The 17,692-nt window shown below is 38.1% G+C and overlaps 1 protein-coding gene across 4 annotated transcripts in view; it reads right to left on the bottom strand.

The window, feature by feature from the left end:
• The window catches only part of LOC131242433 (disease resistance RPP13-like protein 4), a 31,301-nt gene that overhangs the window by 3,257 nt on the left and 10,352 nt on the right, over positions 1 to 17,692 (bottom strand). The window contains exon 5 of one of the 4 annotated variants that reach the window (XM_058241067.1): positions 209 to 265. The exons of 2 other annotated variants lie outside the window; for them this stretch is intronic. In XM_058241067.1, coding sequence (XP_058097050.1) covers positions 209 to 265 — 57 coding nt within the window. Of the gene's footprint in view, positions 1 to 208; positions 266 to 16,029; positions 16,496 to 17,692 lie in introns of those variants that run through there. One more of the 4 variants, XM_058241058.1, reaches the window with a different exon arrangement.

Consider the following 17,692-nt stretch of genomic DNA (forward strand, 5'->3'; position numbering starts at 1 on the left):
TCTTATACCAGTTCCACAGCTTTGCCATCATTTCTTCTTTCTATTAGAATTATTATATGACTAATTGCACAGCTGATTGGGGTATTTATCGAATCAGTACTGGGACTATACACAGCATACATGGCATTTGTGATGTTTGCCGGGCAGCTAAGATTGCCTGAAGGTATTTTAACCAAGAATGTCGCGGGAAAAGCATGTGTATACATACCTGCTTCTGCTTCTGCTTCTGCTTCTTCCTCTTCAGCGGCATCTTTAAGAAGCAAGCCTAAAAAGGTAGAAAAAGAGGGAAGTGAGGTTAGAAATGTCTTCAAAAGAATTTATAGGTGGTTTTGACACTTGAAATTTGAAGAATCTACATCTATAGTAATTGGATTCTTGAGAATTTCAGTCTGTCAAGTTGTGTTTAACACCTTTAAATTTAAATAATCTCTAAGAATATGAAAAGTAGCTTTTAGAAAGAATTGTAAATGGTTTAAAATTAGAAATTGAACTTTGGCCAAATTCCAAATTGTTAAAAGTGAAAATTTGAAGAGTCTACATCTATAGTAATTGGATTCTTGAGAATTTCAGTCTGTTAAGTTGTGTTTAACGCTTTTAAATTTAAATAATCTCTAAGAATATGAAAAGTAGCTTTTAGAAAGAATTGTAAATGGTTTAAAATTAGAAATTGAACTTTGGCCAAATTCCAAAATTTTAAAAGTGAAAATTAGCTCTAGAATTAAATTTTAATTTCGAATGACAATAATTTGAAAAAAAAAAAAACTCTTTAAATGTCATCAATGATAATCAAGTACTTAACTTATTTAATTATTTGTCTATTGGATTGGCGGACATTTATTGGATGATTAAAAATAAAAAATATTCAATAATGTTTTTATTTCTATAAAAAAGTGTCCCCAATTAGAGTATAGGATTCTTGGACCAATCTAACTTTTAGGCTATGACATAGAGACAGTGATTCCATAAGTTAATTGGTTTAATATGACTTGATGCCATGTGCACCATTTCTAAATGTCTGTGTATCAAGTGTCCCATGTGGCTAGAGTATTAAATAACCTGACCAGTAGCATATCAGTCATACGTCAGGTCTGTTAAAAGTGATAGTCTGACCATGGAGGTTTGCTAATTTACACGTGTGGGCGTGTATCACAACATGATACATGCATGACATCTAGATCGCCTCACACAAAAGTCAGGCCAGTTTTCCCAATTGGGATGGGCGAAAATATATAAATACCAATGAACGGTTAGAAAAAAAAAAAAAAAAAACCGTCAATTTACTTTGTATTGCATGGCCCAGCTGAAGAGTGATTTAGTCTGATTTAGAGAAAATCTAAATAACTCTATCCAAAGTTCATTTTAGGTTATGATCCTGTAACTGTCAATTTTCTGTGGTGTTAGTGCCTTATCCACACCATCCGTCCGTTTAATTACCAGTTCATTTTAGGTTATGAGCCAGTAACTGAACCCTATCCAAAGTTCAAGCGATCCACACCACAGGAAACAATGGGAATTGAATGCCTACTGTTGAAATTTTTGTGGGGGCTACAGAATTTTAGATCTCTGTCTTTGTGACCTCATTGACAGGTTAACTCGGTAGTTGGATGAGAAATAACTGTGAGCAGTGAGAAGGTTTCAACAGTAGATAAAGAGTCACTATCCCATTGTTTCCTGTGGTGTAGTCCACTTGAACTTTGGATATGCTTCAATTTTGGGCTCGTGTACTAAAGTGATCTGGAAAAACAGATGAACGGTGTGGATAAAACACAGACATCCACAGTGGGCCCCACAGAGTTAACTCGGTAGTCTATACTCTGGACGCAATCCGCTTTTTCGGAGATTGAATGGGTAATTCGCGGCACACGTACGAGAGTAATAAAAAAAGGTATGGCGTGGCATAGTGCAGTGCTCGCGAATCGCCTCTTCAATGCCTCTAACGCAGGCTTCACAAATGGTTTTGGATATACAATATTAATAAAGTTTGGGTTACCCTTTAATTACCTGAATCTTCTTCTCTCCTCCATATATTCCACTTCCAACTAGATGTAAAATCGAATGGGAATGACTTGAGCTTCCGACAGTCCAAAACCTTGAGGAGTCTTATTTTTTCGTTTTTGCAGGCCGAAGCCCACATTTCTCCAATTTAGGAGAGGAGGCTTATTTTTATCCCGGAGGTGGATTTGCTATAACCCTCTTGCAAACTGGTTTAAACACCAGTATGGTGCGAATATCACCTTAAAAATAGCGGCACTGTAATGCATCTTAAGCCAATCTTTAAGTGTAAATTTTCGTTTCTTTTATTTCTATCTTTTCCATACGCCTCTCCTCCATGATCTCTCTTAAGCTCTTTTCAATTTGCATTTCGATGATAACCAAGCTTATTTTCCTAAAACGCATCCCATACACACACAGTTTTAGCTGCCATCGCTGAGCTTTGTAGCATGCGGTTTGTGAATGGAGTGGGTCCACAGTGCAATAATGGGAATCGAGTATCCCCTTGCTTTGTGGCTTTACAAGTAAGTTTATGGCATCATGAAACCAACTTCATGTCATGTATGGAGAGAGATTACATATGATTGTACCTTTAATATAATCAAAATTTTGATGTGTGATCTCTAGGCTGAAACCTTCTTTACTTTTCCATTTAATTTCAAGGGATTTGGGTTATAAGGCCTACAAAGTTACCTCTGTAGAGGATCTTTCCCATCCATTCATATCCATGTACTTTGGTGCAGCCTACTTGAACTGGCTATCAGAATATGAAGGGAGGTAGGTCTATCAACATGTCAAAATCTTCCATGTTCTTCTAACCAAATGTCTGCTAGACTCTGGTGTGAATTTGGCATGCCATGTTCATTGGTGGTGGCATCTACCCTACACATAACATAGATGTACGCCAATCCAAAAAGTCCAAATCACGGGCCCCATTGTGCCTAAGTTCGATTTGGAAGAAGGGATTCTTTTGAGAAGTGGATTGCTTTCGAATCTGAAATGAATGCTTGGAATTGATGTAGATGTGTATTGTGCTTTTGAAAACTTCAAAACAAAGGTTGTCAAGAAAAATCCTGTGTTAATACATATTGTTGAGTTTTTTGCCCTTCTGTATCAACGTTTTGGTTGTTTCTAGTGAATCAAGCACCTTGATGATGACAATGGCATGTGTATGTTCATCACTTCATCCAATGTGGATATGCTGTACAAACACCTGACTTCTAACTCCTCTTTGGTTTGTCGTGTGTTTTGAACCATATATGGAGCAATGATACAGTAAGAATTCTACTAACCTTATAAGGGGTGGGAATTCTTATGTGGGGCCCATGTGGGCCCACCTACAATCAAAGTTGACCATTGGGCAGGAGGGCTCCCCCATGTATTATACATGACCCCAAAACCACCCCCAATGGACAATCACAGCCATTTTACTCATCCTTCCATTTTCCTTTCACTTAAACAAATGTATTTGATCATTCAATCATGGTGATTTTTGGGCCATGTGCAATCCATGATAGATGCCATCCAACGCTCACTATGGCCACAGGTGGAACCACCTGGGGCCCCACATAAACTTGCACCACAATGAGTTGGGTAGGATTCTTGCTACTGGCTCTGCATGTTTGTTTCTTGTACCCTGAATCATCAACCACGTTTTGAGAATTTTTCTCAGCACTGTTTCAAAATACCAAAAAGTGCAACACGCAATACAGTTGGAATTTTGAACAATGGATAAAACCTTCATCACGTCGGTGAAGAATGCTAACATTCACTAAGCCTCTACGGTGAATGTGCCCATTGATCCTATCCGTTCATTTGAATGGCCACCTTCAATAAAATTCACTGTCCAAAACCTAGTGTCTGAACCATGTAAAAGGTAGCCTATAATTTCCTCTATAACTGCATTGACAATCCAATCTAACCAACCAATTTGGGATTTGGGCAGTGGCTGATCCTAGAGGTTGCCATTCCAGATGAAATCCAATATCAATGGGCACATTCACCTGGTTGGGCCATTGAAGGTTAACAGTCTTTACCAAGGTGGTGAAGGTTAACAAAGCCCCCAAGTCTGAGTCTAGATATAGTGGGATTTAGAAAAATATATAATTTTTGTTTGTGAATTATTTCAGTTTGATGAAAAAAAGATCTGCAGATCAAATGCAGCCATAGTATTTGGTTAATGTAACATTATTCCAGGACACATACCATATGCAAAATGATACCTATGGATGTATGCGCGCCACTGCTCCTCCCTCAACAAGGCCATCATGAGCATGGGTCCCACATCCAACATCTCTCTCTAATGGGGGAAACTATTCATCTTCCTTTGTTCATGAAATTTCAAGTAAATCAAAGAATGGTTTTTCTTAAGCAGATCTAAGGCGTGGGACCAACCAGGACTCCATTGTCTCCCACGGATGTAGCAAATGCACTCATCATCCTAAACCTTGGGAAGTCTGAGTTAGACCCACAATAGCACATTAGATTGAATAGTCTCTCAATCTAGATATAAATCCAATCCATGAACACATACATTGAGCTTGATAGGTAAAATAATATTTTGAAAACATTTTCTTCTTAGTGAAGGCTGTTTTGGCTGAAACAGAAATCATGAAATTTCATGATATTTTGCACCAACTTAGACTTACTAATAATGAAATTTCATAATTTTTTATTGCATCCAAGCACAACCTAAGATAAAATACTGTGTATGTTTCTTTTGAACATAGTTCGTAAAACATTTTCCAAAAAAAAAAAAAAAACTCCATATTACATCTGATGGTGTAGATGCCAAAAGATCTTTCCTTTGTAGATAAAGCTATTTTTCTGTCAAGTGAACTAAACCCAGCTGCCTCATTTATAACTGTAGCATCATCACCCACCTACAAAACTGACCACTCACACAAAGTTGAGGTCAGATCAGGACACCTCGTGGGAAGTATTTAGATGATGGCACATGAAAGTCATACCAGGTGCTCGTCAGATCTACAGATTGCAGGCTCCCAGCAGCATAATGAATAAATGAAATAACATCCTCAAACACACCTCAAACAGCTAGTTGTCCATCTCTTTGTAACTCGAGATAGAAACCAATGTGGAGAGTCTCAATGTACAAGATAGAAACCTAATAAAGAAGAGGATCAACCCCATGCAATTGGCCAACCTGGCTAGATTTCATAACAGAGGATTATAATGGCCTAGTAGTGTTGAATCAATTTTCCCTAGTCAAAGAGTTTTTTTTTTTTCCCCTTTTCGAGTCAAGCAGGTTTTTCTGAGGATGAGTCATGACCAAATTGAGGTTTTCTCAACTCTTCGTGAAATCTGGTAAAATCAAGCTGAATCAGGCGAGATGATTCGAGCTATTTCGAGTTTTTAATCTATGCATATGGCCACTCTTTACAGGTATAACTCCTAGTCTCAACATGTGAAAGTAGATGAAAAAGCTGCAAATTCTAGCGAATCTGATAGTCGGGTAAAGATTTCTTCAAGCCCATGTCCTGATTTGATTAAACACTTGAACAACTAATCAACCCTCAAAAATGTCCAATATTGGCCAATTTCTCCTTTAAGTTGATTTTAACTGCTAATTATCTTGTATCCCTTTTTTAAAGGGGTTTTAAGGGAAAAAAACAGACTTCATGAAGTGGGTCTCATCATCTATCCCAGATAGATGAGGGATTCTCTTGGTAGAAACCAGGTTCATCTGATCCAGTGATGTATGCGCGTACAAAATCACCCTTAGTCTTAAAAAACTATCATAAAACCAGGTTCTCTCTCCCTTTGTATGTGTGTGTGGAGCTGTACACGAGTCGAACCGAGTTGAGCTTGGCACAGCTCAGCTTGGCTTGGCTAACAGCCAACCTCAGCTCGAACTCGGCTTGATTCGGTCCTTGAGCTTGATTGGCCAGCTCGGCTCAGTTTGGTCTGCAGCTCAGGCTTGCTCGAGCCGAATTCAAGCCTATGCGACATTTTCTCAAACACATATATTGCATATTCAATCTCCTACACTTTAAATGCAAATTAATAAGAGTGCTTTGTAGGCACTTCATTAAACACTATGCGAGCAGCATTAAGATTAAGATACGAGGGCAATCCTCCAATGTAAAGTTTTATTTTTTGTGAAAATTTGTTTATTTAATCTTCTCTTGAATATTTATTTCGAAAATACCCTGATATGAGGGCAATCTAAGAAACAACATCTCGTTGAGGCATTTCATCAAACACACGGCGAACAACATCAAAATCAAAATGACAGAGTCACTGAGCCAATTGATCCGAGTTGATTCAAGTCGGGGTTTTAGCTAAGTTGACTCGAGCTCGAGCAAACTCGAATTCGTCTCGAAATTTTTTCGAATTCTAAAAACCAGCTCAACTCAGTCTAAATCTAGTTTTACGCCAAGGTGAGCCGAGTTGAGCGAGCTGACCGAGCTAACTCGACCGATGTACAGCTCTATCAGCGTGTGTTTTTAAAACTATAGTACTCTAGCACTGGGTAATGAATATTCCATGGGCAGTTATAAATTTACTTAGATATTGCTTAGATGGCATACAAGTGATAAGTTAAACCGTCCAATTTAAGTATACTAGTTTAAGTATCACGAACCAAAAATGCACTTATTTGATCATCTGGCTATCAGATTAGTTGACATTTATTGGACGGTTAGAAAGTGAAATATAGTTAGAAGTCTTAATTCAACAAACAAGTGTCCATGAATCAGCGGCTGTGATCATTTAACCAATCTTGTTTTTGGACTCTTTAACTTTGAGATAGTGGGCCCACTACAGTTTAGTTTGAGTTAACGTATGCATAATCAATCATTTCTAAGCGCATATGTATCAAGTATCATATGCAGCCGGAGTATCAATTAACTCCTTTTTGATGCCGCAATCATTTCCAACGTGAAACACCCAAGCTCCGTAAGGCCCACCATGTTATATATATGTGGAATCCACTCCGTCCACGTGTGAAAATCCTTACATGGACGGGAGCGGATTAGGTGTTACCCGGGTAACAGCTCAGTGGGTGTGACCCTTACCATGGGGCCCACCTTGATGATGTGTTGTATATCCACGCCGTCCATCCGTTTCTCCATCCTATTTGCGGTACCAATTATTAAGAAGATCCAAATCTCAGGTGGACCATACCGCAGGAAGCAATGGTGTTTGAGTGCCTCACCATTAAAAATTCCAAAGTGCCCCTTATAAACTTTTAAAGTTTATTTGCCATCCAACCCGTTGATAATGTCAAGAAGAAATGGATGAAGGTAAAATACAAAGATCAGATTGATCCAAAACGTTTTTGGCCCACAAAAAGTTTTGTATAGTCATTCGTCACTTGTTCCAATGGAATGGTCCACCTGATATTTAGATCTTCTTAATTTTTGAGATCGCATCCTAAAATGAGATGTAAAGACAAATGGACGGTGTGGATATACAAAAAATACACCAAGATGGGCCCATGAGATTAGGATAACACCCACTAAGCATTTATCAAGGTAACGGCTAATCCGCTCCCCATATAGACCGTACATAAGACAGATCAGTCCGATAAAAATCTCAGATGGGCCATAACAATATATATATATATATATATATATATATATATATATATATATATATATATATATATATATATATATATATATATATATATATCTGATGAGGCTGGTGAGGCTTTCTCACACACAAGAAAGTACGAATCAGTTCAAGTTGGGTGGAGTGATGCTAATTCAAGGAAAAGAGGAGTTTGACCAGACAACTAACTCGGTTTAAGTCAAGCTAATTCAACCAGGGTCTCAACACGACAAGTTTCGTTAGAGTCAAGACCGAGGCATGCTAGTCAGTCAATGACTAGTGACTCGGAGATGACTTGGCCTTGTTTCAATTCAAAGTAAGGCCCTGTTTGTTAACGCTGAATTTTTACACTTAACGCGGAATGGGGAAAATTTTTGGTGTTTAGTGGTGTTTGTTAATGCGTTGTTAACGCGGAAGACGGAAAGCGGTAAGTTGTTTTTCACTAAATTTTTTCCGTGATAGGAGTCTGGCTTAATGGAGAACGCAGAATGCGCTCTGTGATTTTTCATTAAACAAATTTTTTTTCTTCCAAAAGTACCCCTTTTTAAGTTTCTACGGAAATTTTATGCGCAATATAAAATGAACCTTTAACCTGTAAACCTTCTTTATGCCCCCACCATGATTTATGTGTTTGATCCACACCGTCCATCAACTTTTTCAGGTAATTTAAGGTGTGATCCAATAAATGAAGCAAGTCCAATGATTAATTGGACCATAAGGTAGGGATTGAACGTCCATCGTTAAAAACTTATTGAGAGCTGGAGAAGTTTCAGATCAAGCTAATATTTGTGTTTTCACTTCATCCACGTCTACATGACCTAACGAATAGGTTGGATGGTAAAAAAAACATCACATTGGCCCATGTAACTTTGATCTCTTTGAACCATTGGTACAACGAACGCGTACTGCTCCAAACGGGCAGTTCTATGGGCGGCCCACCTTGATGTATCTGTACATCAAAACTCTCTATCCCTTTTCTCATATTATTTTAAGGCATGTAAACAAAAATGAGGCAGATCCAACGATCAAATGGACTACATCTTGCATTTAATGCAACTGGTGCATTTTAATGCAACCAATATTATTATTTGGTGTGGTCCACTTGAACGTTGGATATGCCTCATTTTTGTGTTCATGCCTTAAAATAATCTGAGAAAAGGGATTGACAGTTTGGATGTACAAATATATCACGGTGGGCCCACCTACAGAACTGCTCGTTTGGAGCCAGGTATAGGCGGGGGTAGTACGCAATCCGCATCCTCGTTAAACACGCCGCCGAGGCGCCATGACGGATGCGGATTCCTGCAAAAGCCTTTCGCAGGAAGCTCCAGCGCTGGAAACCTAGGTGGGGCCCACTGTGATGTTCATGAGAAATCCATCCCGTCCATACATTTTTTGAGATCATTTTACTAATTGGGGCCAAAAATAAGCCGGATCCATTACTCAAGTGAGCTTCGTTAAAGGAAAAGGTGGGTAGGAAAATTCCTACCATTGAAAACTTTCTAAGGTTGACAGATGTGTTTACATGCCATCCATACCATTCTTAACATAATTCCTACTGAGATGAACTGAAAACATAAATATTAGAACGATTCAAAACTTCTTTGGCCCCATGAATATTTCAACAGTGGACGTTCAATGCTCACGTTTTCGGCCCACTTTAGTATTGGATCCATCTCATTTTAGCCCAAGCCTTAAAATGATCTCAAAAAATGTATGGACAGTATGGATTTCTCAAAAAAAAAATCACGGTGGGCCCACTTGAGTTTCCAGTGCAGGAGCTTCCTGCGGAAGGCTTTAGCAAGAAATCCCCGTCCCGCCAAGATGGGAACGGATTGGCTACTCCCACTGCCACCGGCCAGTGGCTGATCGTCGGTGCTTTGTGGGCCCCACCATGATGTATGTGTTTCATCCATGCCATCTATCTATTTTTTCAAATCATTTCATGGTATGGGACGAAAACATTAGGTATATCAAAATCTCAATTGGGCCACATTACAAGAAATAGTGTTGAATGAGCGTCGACCATTAAAAACCTTTTGGGGGCTATAAAAGTTTTGGATCAAGCTTATCTTTGTTTTTTCCCTTCATCTGGACCTGTATGACCTAATAAAAAGATTGGATGTCCAATTGTAAATGATCATATCAACAGGTTGGATGGAAAATAATTGACAAAGTGGACCCTAAGAAGGTTTCAATGGTGGGCGTCCTTAGTATCACTGTTTCTTGTGGTTAGATCTGCCTTATTTTTGGTTTAGCCATCTAAAATGATATTGAAATATGGATGGACGGTGTGGATAAAACTCATAAATCACAGTGACCCCTCAGTGGCCATCGGAGCCTCTGCCTATCCCGAGCTCGAAGGGTAGTACCTAATCCACCTTTCAAAACTTCTCAGGGGCACAGAAGTTTCCGATCAAGTTTATATTTTGTTTTCACTTCATCAATCTCTATGTTAACTTATGAATAGGTTGGATCTAAAAAATACATCATGGTGGCCCTTAGAAATGTTTCAACGATGGGTCTACTCTCACGGTTTTCTATGGTGGATCCACTTGAACTTTAGATCTTTAGGTCTATCTAATTCTTTTTCTCATGCCATAAAACCATCTCTACAAATGGTTGGACGGTATGGATACAACACACACACATCATGGTGGGGTCCACAGAGCTTGGTGACGTCACTTTAGTAGCGATTTGGCTACTCACCTGATCAGAATTGCCCGTCTACACCAACCCATATATACGTGGGAAAGCCTTTCGCAGGAAGTTCCTGCGTTGGAAACTTATATAGGGCCCACCCTGACTTCTGTGAGAAATCTACCCCGTCCATCCGTTTTGTGAACTCGTTTTAGAATAATAGGCCAGAAAATGAAGAAATTGTCGCCACACTTATACGTGTAGATCATTAATTTTTTATCTTTTTTTATTTTTATGAATAATGATATTTAAATTTTCTATTAAATACTTTATAGTTTATTCAAATTAAATAGAATAATTTTATTTTCATTTAATAAAAAATAATTTCTTTATAATGTAAAACATTTCCAAACAGAAGATAGGGGCAAATGTGTGAAATTAACATTTTTCAGACATTTCAGATGTTTGTTAACAAACATATTATTTCACATCCAGTACTTAATTTTCGGACTTCAGCCATAATTACCAAACAAATTTTTTGACTTCAGATTTCAGATTCAGCTTCAGATTTCAGATTCAGGCTTTAGACTTCAGATTTAACAAACAGGGCCTAAGTTTTAGCACTATGAACAGAAGCCATCCACGTTCGAAAGCTATGGCAAGATGAGGGATATTGGTCGATCCACTTCCATAAAATAATAAATGTATCCCATAGTTTAGAAACCCAAAAATTCGACTCAACTCAATGTCTAATAAGATTGGGCTAACTCAAAGATTCAACTTTTTTTTTTTTTGGGTTAGCTTGTCATTACACACTCCACTGTTAGCCCCCCCCCCCCCACTAGGTATCGACACCAAGACCTCAGCCTTGAAACAAGGTATCTTCACTCTGTCTACCAGCTATGGATCACGATGTAACTACAGTGTTCACTCATGTTGGTTTGTAAGTAGTTAAATGATTGAAAATGGTTGACATAAGTACTACCAAAGAAGCATATGCTAGTGATCTTGTCTAGGGTAGCAAACTTGATCCTTAGGGGTGGCAATGGGCTGGGCTAGGGTTGGGCCAAGGGTGGCCGTGGCTCAGCCCTACAGCCCTAAAACCAGGTCCTAATTAACCTGGTCCAAGCCCTAATATTGGGATGGAGAGACCTTGACCTTGACCTTGTCCCTCGCCTTAGAGGTTAAAGCTAGGCCGAGGTTGGCCTTATAAGTTAAAGATAAGTTTTGTGTATGATGTATGTATAATTGATGTACTATTGTGTGTTCATAAACCATTGTGTTTTTATAGTGAATAAAAAAATCTTTTGTGATATGCCTTTGTCAAATAAGATCATTTATTAACCAAGCATTTGCCTCACCTAATTATTCAACATATGCGTGGACTAAAATAAATGCATCAATATATTGTTTATAGCCTAAAGTAGGGTTCACAATTTGAACAATTTATAAGTGGCCATGTATCATGACACTATACTATGATATCAAAGTTCTTCATATTATTATATGTGCTATTATACGGACTTTATGGTGTATGTAAGTATAGACATCCCACCTAAATCACAAGATACTACTCCTAAATTGTTTGGCTATATGTCGATAAAATTGCACCTAAAACCCTCGATCACCAATGGACGTCTGACCAAATTTAGAGGCATAATCTCTGGCTCATCCTGGACTAGACCATTGGACCTGATCAAGAGATTCCCAATCCCTACCTCTTCAATAAGAACCAATGATCAACACTCACTACGATCTACAACCCAGGTAGTGTTCGGATAATGCCACACTTGTCTACTAGAGGAAGCTTTGAAAACCAAGTTGAAAGAAAATAATAGGCTTAGATCACCCTCTAAAGGTAACGAATGGTTTGGATCACCCAACCTCTAATCCTATAGACTTAAAATAAGCCCTAGAGAGACAAAAGAAAAAGGAAAAATGCTAGAAATATGCCGCTGAGCCAAAAACACAAGGTTAGTAGACCGTCTCCCCAAACTGACGACCACCTGGCAACCTTTCCACCTACTAGAGATCTGGATCCCCTCTTACAGATCTTGGGTTGCCTAAAAGTTGACAATTGTCCACCGTTGGCCTACCACGAGCTAATGGTTTGGTTTATAAATTGGACCCCCAATAGTCGATGAAGGAAAAAAAGGTCCTAGGAGGGGTACATCGTGAGAAGTCTAAGGAGATAGAAATGAAGAAAGAGAAGGCATGACAATGGGATACGAAGCCAGCCAGTGAAACAAAGTTAGGTGTCCCCTGTCCTTCCTGAACATTTGCCTTGACATTGTGATCCTAACCAATTCAATAATCCATCCTTTGAAAGTCAGCCCATCAGAGGAAATCAGCCGAGTTAGGAATGGGGTCAAAATTAGGGATGTCGGACCACCCCGTTTGAATAAAAAGGGTGTTTGATTTTCTTATTTCTTTCTCATATTTCAATCAAGCTTGTGATTTATTCCACATATTTCTAACATATTATCTATCATCATTCACAATCTTAGCTTTTATTATTATTATTATTATTATTATTATTATTATTATTATTTAATATTTTTTGATTTATTCCACATATTTCTAACATATTTAATATTTTTATTTATCTTGTTCGCTTACCTAGGGTCACTTGATTCTGCATAGTAAGGCTAGGACTTATTCTACTTTTTCCTACTCGGTCTTCTTACAGAACTACGTGAAGCATAAAACTTTTGCCAATTATTAGACATTTAAAGGTTGGTCCTAGTTGCTAGTAGGAAGACTAAGATAACAATGATATAAAATTTTAGAAATAAAATTTTGATTTAAATTATGTAATGTTTTTTTTTTAATTAGCTGTGGTTTGATATAAAATTTGGTTAGGCGAGCGGCTCTCTTGGCAGTCTTGCTCTTGAATCAGCAGAAGTTAGCTCTGCCCAGCTCCATTTGGGGGCGTTTGGACTGTTAAGTTACTTAAGTTGCTTATGCCTCAAGTAGCTTATCTTGATTTCTACTTATTAAATTGAAGTGATCAAGTAACTATAAATAAAAGCAATACTTACAACTGATTGTGAACCGAAGTTACCTATCTCAAATAAGTTACTTACCTACTGCTGTAAGTAATTGGAACCAAAAAACCTTGACCAAAAGTTGAGGAATGTGTAGTTAGAAAACACATGAACCAGTATCATTTCCCTTTTTTAATTCTATTTGAAAACTCTTCCTCGTGTAATTCCTTTATGAGAGTGTTTCTACAGAGCAACAATTCCCATCATATGCTTCCCATCTCGTGCATGGGGATCGTGATGGTTCGTAGGGATGGGCGGCCCTGAATCTCATCGGTCAGATGATCTATTATCTATAATGTCTGATCAAATGAGAGGGTCCCATCAGTCTTATCTTGGTACCATTTGAAAAATGGTGGGGACTCTTTGATTGCACACTTGCATAGTTGCATGTCAATCCAAACTGTCTAAATTGCTGACCCAACCATCAATGGAGGATAAATGAAAATTTTCACCGAGTAGATAATATTTATCATCTGACTTTTCCCTTCAAATTTGGACCACTATATATTTTAGTTTTAGCCATCCATTTGATAGCAATTAATCGATGATTATTGTGATTTTAGAGATATGCTTCATCCACAATTGGACCCCACAATTTTGGGTGGTCTAGATGTACATTTGTGCCACATGTGAGGAGGATGAGCCACTACATAGCCATTAATTAAAACATTCATACACAAAACCTTAAGAAATTAATAATGAAAAACAGAATTAAATGGATTTACTGTGTGTTTTAAGAAAATAGACAGTTAATGAGAAAACGACAGATTTGAATCGCATAACAGGCGGGATGGGGGCATTGACCACCTTACAGAACCAACGAGACCGTTTGCTCATGGGTATGAGCACAAGAGAAACGGTGAGCAATGCCATGTTTTTCAGGAAAGGTTTTGAATTTCCAGTGTTCACTGCTACCATTAGTTTGAATATTTTCATTATGCACTAAAACATATTCTCAATATTGGATTTAAGTCTTTGAAAAAAACACTGAATGTATAACAAGGAAAAATACCATGTAAATCTACTAACATCATCTATGAAATGTATCTGATAGCAAAATCAAGTATGTCCCCAGATATCAGAATGTTCTAATTTCAAATGTTTATTGGGTACGAGTATAACATAAAAAGGAACTAGAGTTCACAGATTTATTAACGGAGACAGGAAGTTAAAGGCGAGAAAGCACATGATGAACTGTATAGACTGTTGGAAAACGAGACTCAGGTGATAAGCGCCAGGACTTTGGGGTTGGCTCTATATGATAGAAATCGCCTTTCCTCGAGTCATGCGGCAGTAATCTCCCCTAGTGATGCTCCTTCACAAAGAAAACAGTTGGATGAAAATCAAAGTGAATCATATACCAATTAGCCAAATAGGGGGACTTGGATGCCAAATGCATCCATGTGCATGTGAAGGTTTCTATACACTTAGCTAGATCATTTCTCAAATGTGAACACTCCAAAGTGATTAAGCAGAAGAAACTGCCAACAAGTTGGGCATGTAAGCCATTGCTATGCATTTGTAAATCTTTTATTTATTTCTTTTCTCTCATAAATGTGTGGCCCACCTGATGAGTTTCCCTACCTGTTTTTGTTATGGTCACATATGCATTGGAACCATCAGATGGATATTGCTCATCTGTACAATACATAAAGTGGGGAAGTACTGTGGGTATATCACTACAAAAGAAAATCGTAACAGCCTAACAGAACAACAAAATTGATAAGGCAGAGCCAGTAGAACCCATTTACTTTACATGGGTTATGGTCATGTCTCATGTGTCAATTGAGACCGTCCATCTAGTAGGACCCACTCAGATCATGTTCTAAAAAAAAGATATTAGGTAATCCACGACTAAATTTCTTCTCCTCTTCTCACCAAATGTGGGCCCTCCAGGGAAACACCGAGTTCGGTGATGCCCTGACGTGGAGAGATTTAATTGGTCACCTGCAATAATACCATATAGTTCCTTTACCATGCATTCATATGCTCCTGATTAGGCTGTTGGTTCAGCCGAGTGGGGCCCACCTTAATGTGTGGAGGATGGTGCCCCACGAGGAACTGACTGGTTGGTTGTTTTTAATTTTTAGGGTTATCTGCCAGACTGTGATGGTGTGTTTGGGTGTGGGGCTGGCAGACTATATGTAATGTTCTCTTGAGGGAGCGGATTCACTCTCTTTCGAGGCAAGGCACATGACATGCGTCCGATGATCCGAACCAGGCATCCTCCGCCGTTCATTTGCACATGACCAAATAACTGGACCATCCTAATCATCTAATAAATGGATGTATCGTTTGTGGGTGTTTTTGGGCATACCTCATCAAGAGGACCCACCCTTTTAAAAACAACGGCCTTATTGGAATACGTCACTATGTATTCGAGCAAATCTGTCTACGTAATCCAAAAGCGTGAATCATCTGAGAACGGTTTTACGCAGTGCTTACAATACCCCAGATTTGTGGGCTCGCCATGTTGTCCGTAGGACATCCATTCCATTAAGCCTCAGCTCTCCGTTAAAAAACCAACTGAAGCCATAACTAAGGTGGGCCACACCAGAAGGAACAATAGGTATAGGAATGCCAACTATAGGTTAGTATCTATATTACATCAAATCCGTTTATTGGGTGTGACTCACGAAGATGAAGTGGAAATATAGTAGTCATTCTAATCTAAAACTCAGATGAGCCACACTGTGCATGAACTCACTGGTTTTAGGCTTAATTTTACATTGTTCCAGGTGTTGTGACGCAATTTGAAGATTTTTTTTTTTTTTTTTTTTGTTTCTTCTGATGATTGAACATGAATAAAGTAAAATTTTCAACAACTCGTGTTCAAATTCAAGATTTAAAGGTTAGGATCATCAATGGTGTATGATTGAAATAAAGTAACATCTACATGGTACTGGTAAGAACATAAATGGTTCAGATCAATCTAATAGCGTAACCTGACTGTCTTCTTTTTATTTGTATTATTATATGACTAAAAGCAAAAGGAATGGGGGTATTTATCAAATCAATGGATGTATACAAATACTGACACAAAAATTGTCATTCTCTACATATGTGGAGATACAAAACATGTGTGGGATCTGTGATGTTCATCGAGCAGTTTAAATTACATGATGGCATTCAAACCAAAAAATGTTGTGTGAAGAGAATGTGATAGATGATTGAAAATGAAAAAAGAAAAAACATACCTTCTTCTTTTTCCTCTTCTTCTTCCTCTTTGACAGCACCTGAAACTTCAAACAGTGAAGAGAGATGGAAGGGACGTTAGAGACATCTTCAAAGAAACTTAGGGGTGATTTGGCAAATAGATATTTGAAGAATTCAAGTCTAGTAATTGGATTCTTGAGAATTTCATGTGTCAAGTTATGTTCGACAATTTGGAATTTGAATCCTATTTCTAAGAATTTGAAAAGTTGCAGGAAGAGTTGTAAATGGCTTAAAATCAGAAATTGAATTCCAGCTAAATTCCCCGTTGCCAAAATTCTGAAGTAGCTCTAGAATTAAAATTTAATTCTAAAAGACAATGATTTGATCAAACTTAGATACTCTAACAAAGTGTCATCATGATAATGTGGCGCTTACTTGATTATTTGACTATTAGATTGGTGGACATTTATTGATTGAAGAAAAAAAATTCAATGTTTTTTATTTCAACAAACAAGTGTCCCTGAATTTGAGCTTAGGATTGTTGGACCAATCTAAAATTTGGGCTATGATTTAGAGATAGTGGTTTGATGTCATGTGTGCCACTTCTAAATGCCTGTGTATCAAGTGTGAAACATGGCTAGAGTATCAAATAGCTTGACCAGCAGCATATTAGTTCCATATTGTAAGGTCTGTCAAAAGTGATAGGCTGACAATGGAGGTTGGCTAGGAGGACGTAATATCTGTCATCCCATTCCAAGATTTGAAAATTAAGAATTAAACAAAAAGATAAAGAGGTTGTAGTGAATTCATGGAGGAGATTGAGAAAGCGGATTGCTTACTGAGTAAACTCTATGGGGCCCACGGTGATGTATGTGTCTTATCCATGCCGTCCATCTATTTTACCAGCTCATTTTAGGGTACGATCCTAAAATTGAGCCATATCCAAAGCACTGAAGCGGACCATACCACAGGAAACGGTGAAAATTTAATGCTTACTGTAGAAATTTTTGTGGGGGCCACAGAAATTTTAGATCAAACCGATATTTGTGTTTTCCCTTCATCTATGTCTATGTGACCTCTTTAACTGGTTGGATAAGAAATAAACATCCTTGTGGGCCCTGGGAAGTTTTCAACGGTGGATATCATTATCCCCACTGTGGTCCATTTTATTTTACTTTTAACACCCCACACTCGACTTTTGGACTTTGGATATGATTCAATTTTGGCTCCTGCCCTAAAGTTATCTGGAAAAACAATTGAATGGTGTGAATAGAATACGAATC

This window comes from Magnolia sinica, chromosome 1 (assembly GCF_029962835.1).
Source record: "Magnolia sinica isolate HGM2019 chromosome 1, MsV1, whole genome shotgun sequence".
Classification (NCBI taxonomy): Eukaryota; Viridiplantae; Streptophyta; class Magnoliopsida; order Magnoliales; family Magnoliaceae; genus Magnolia; species Magnolia sinica.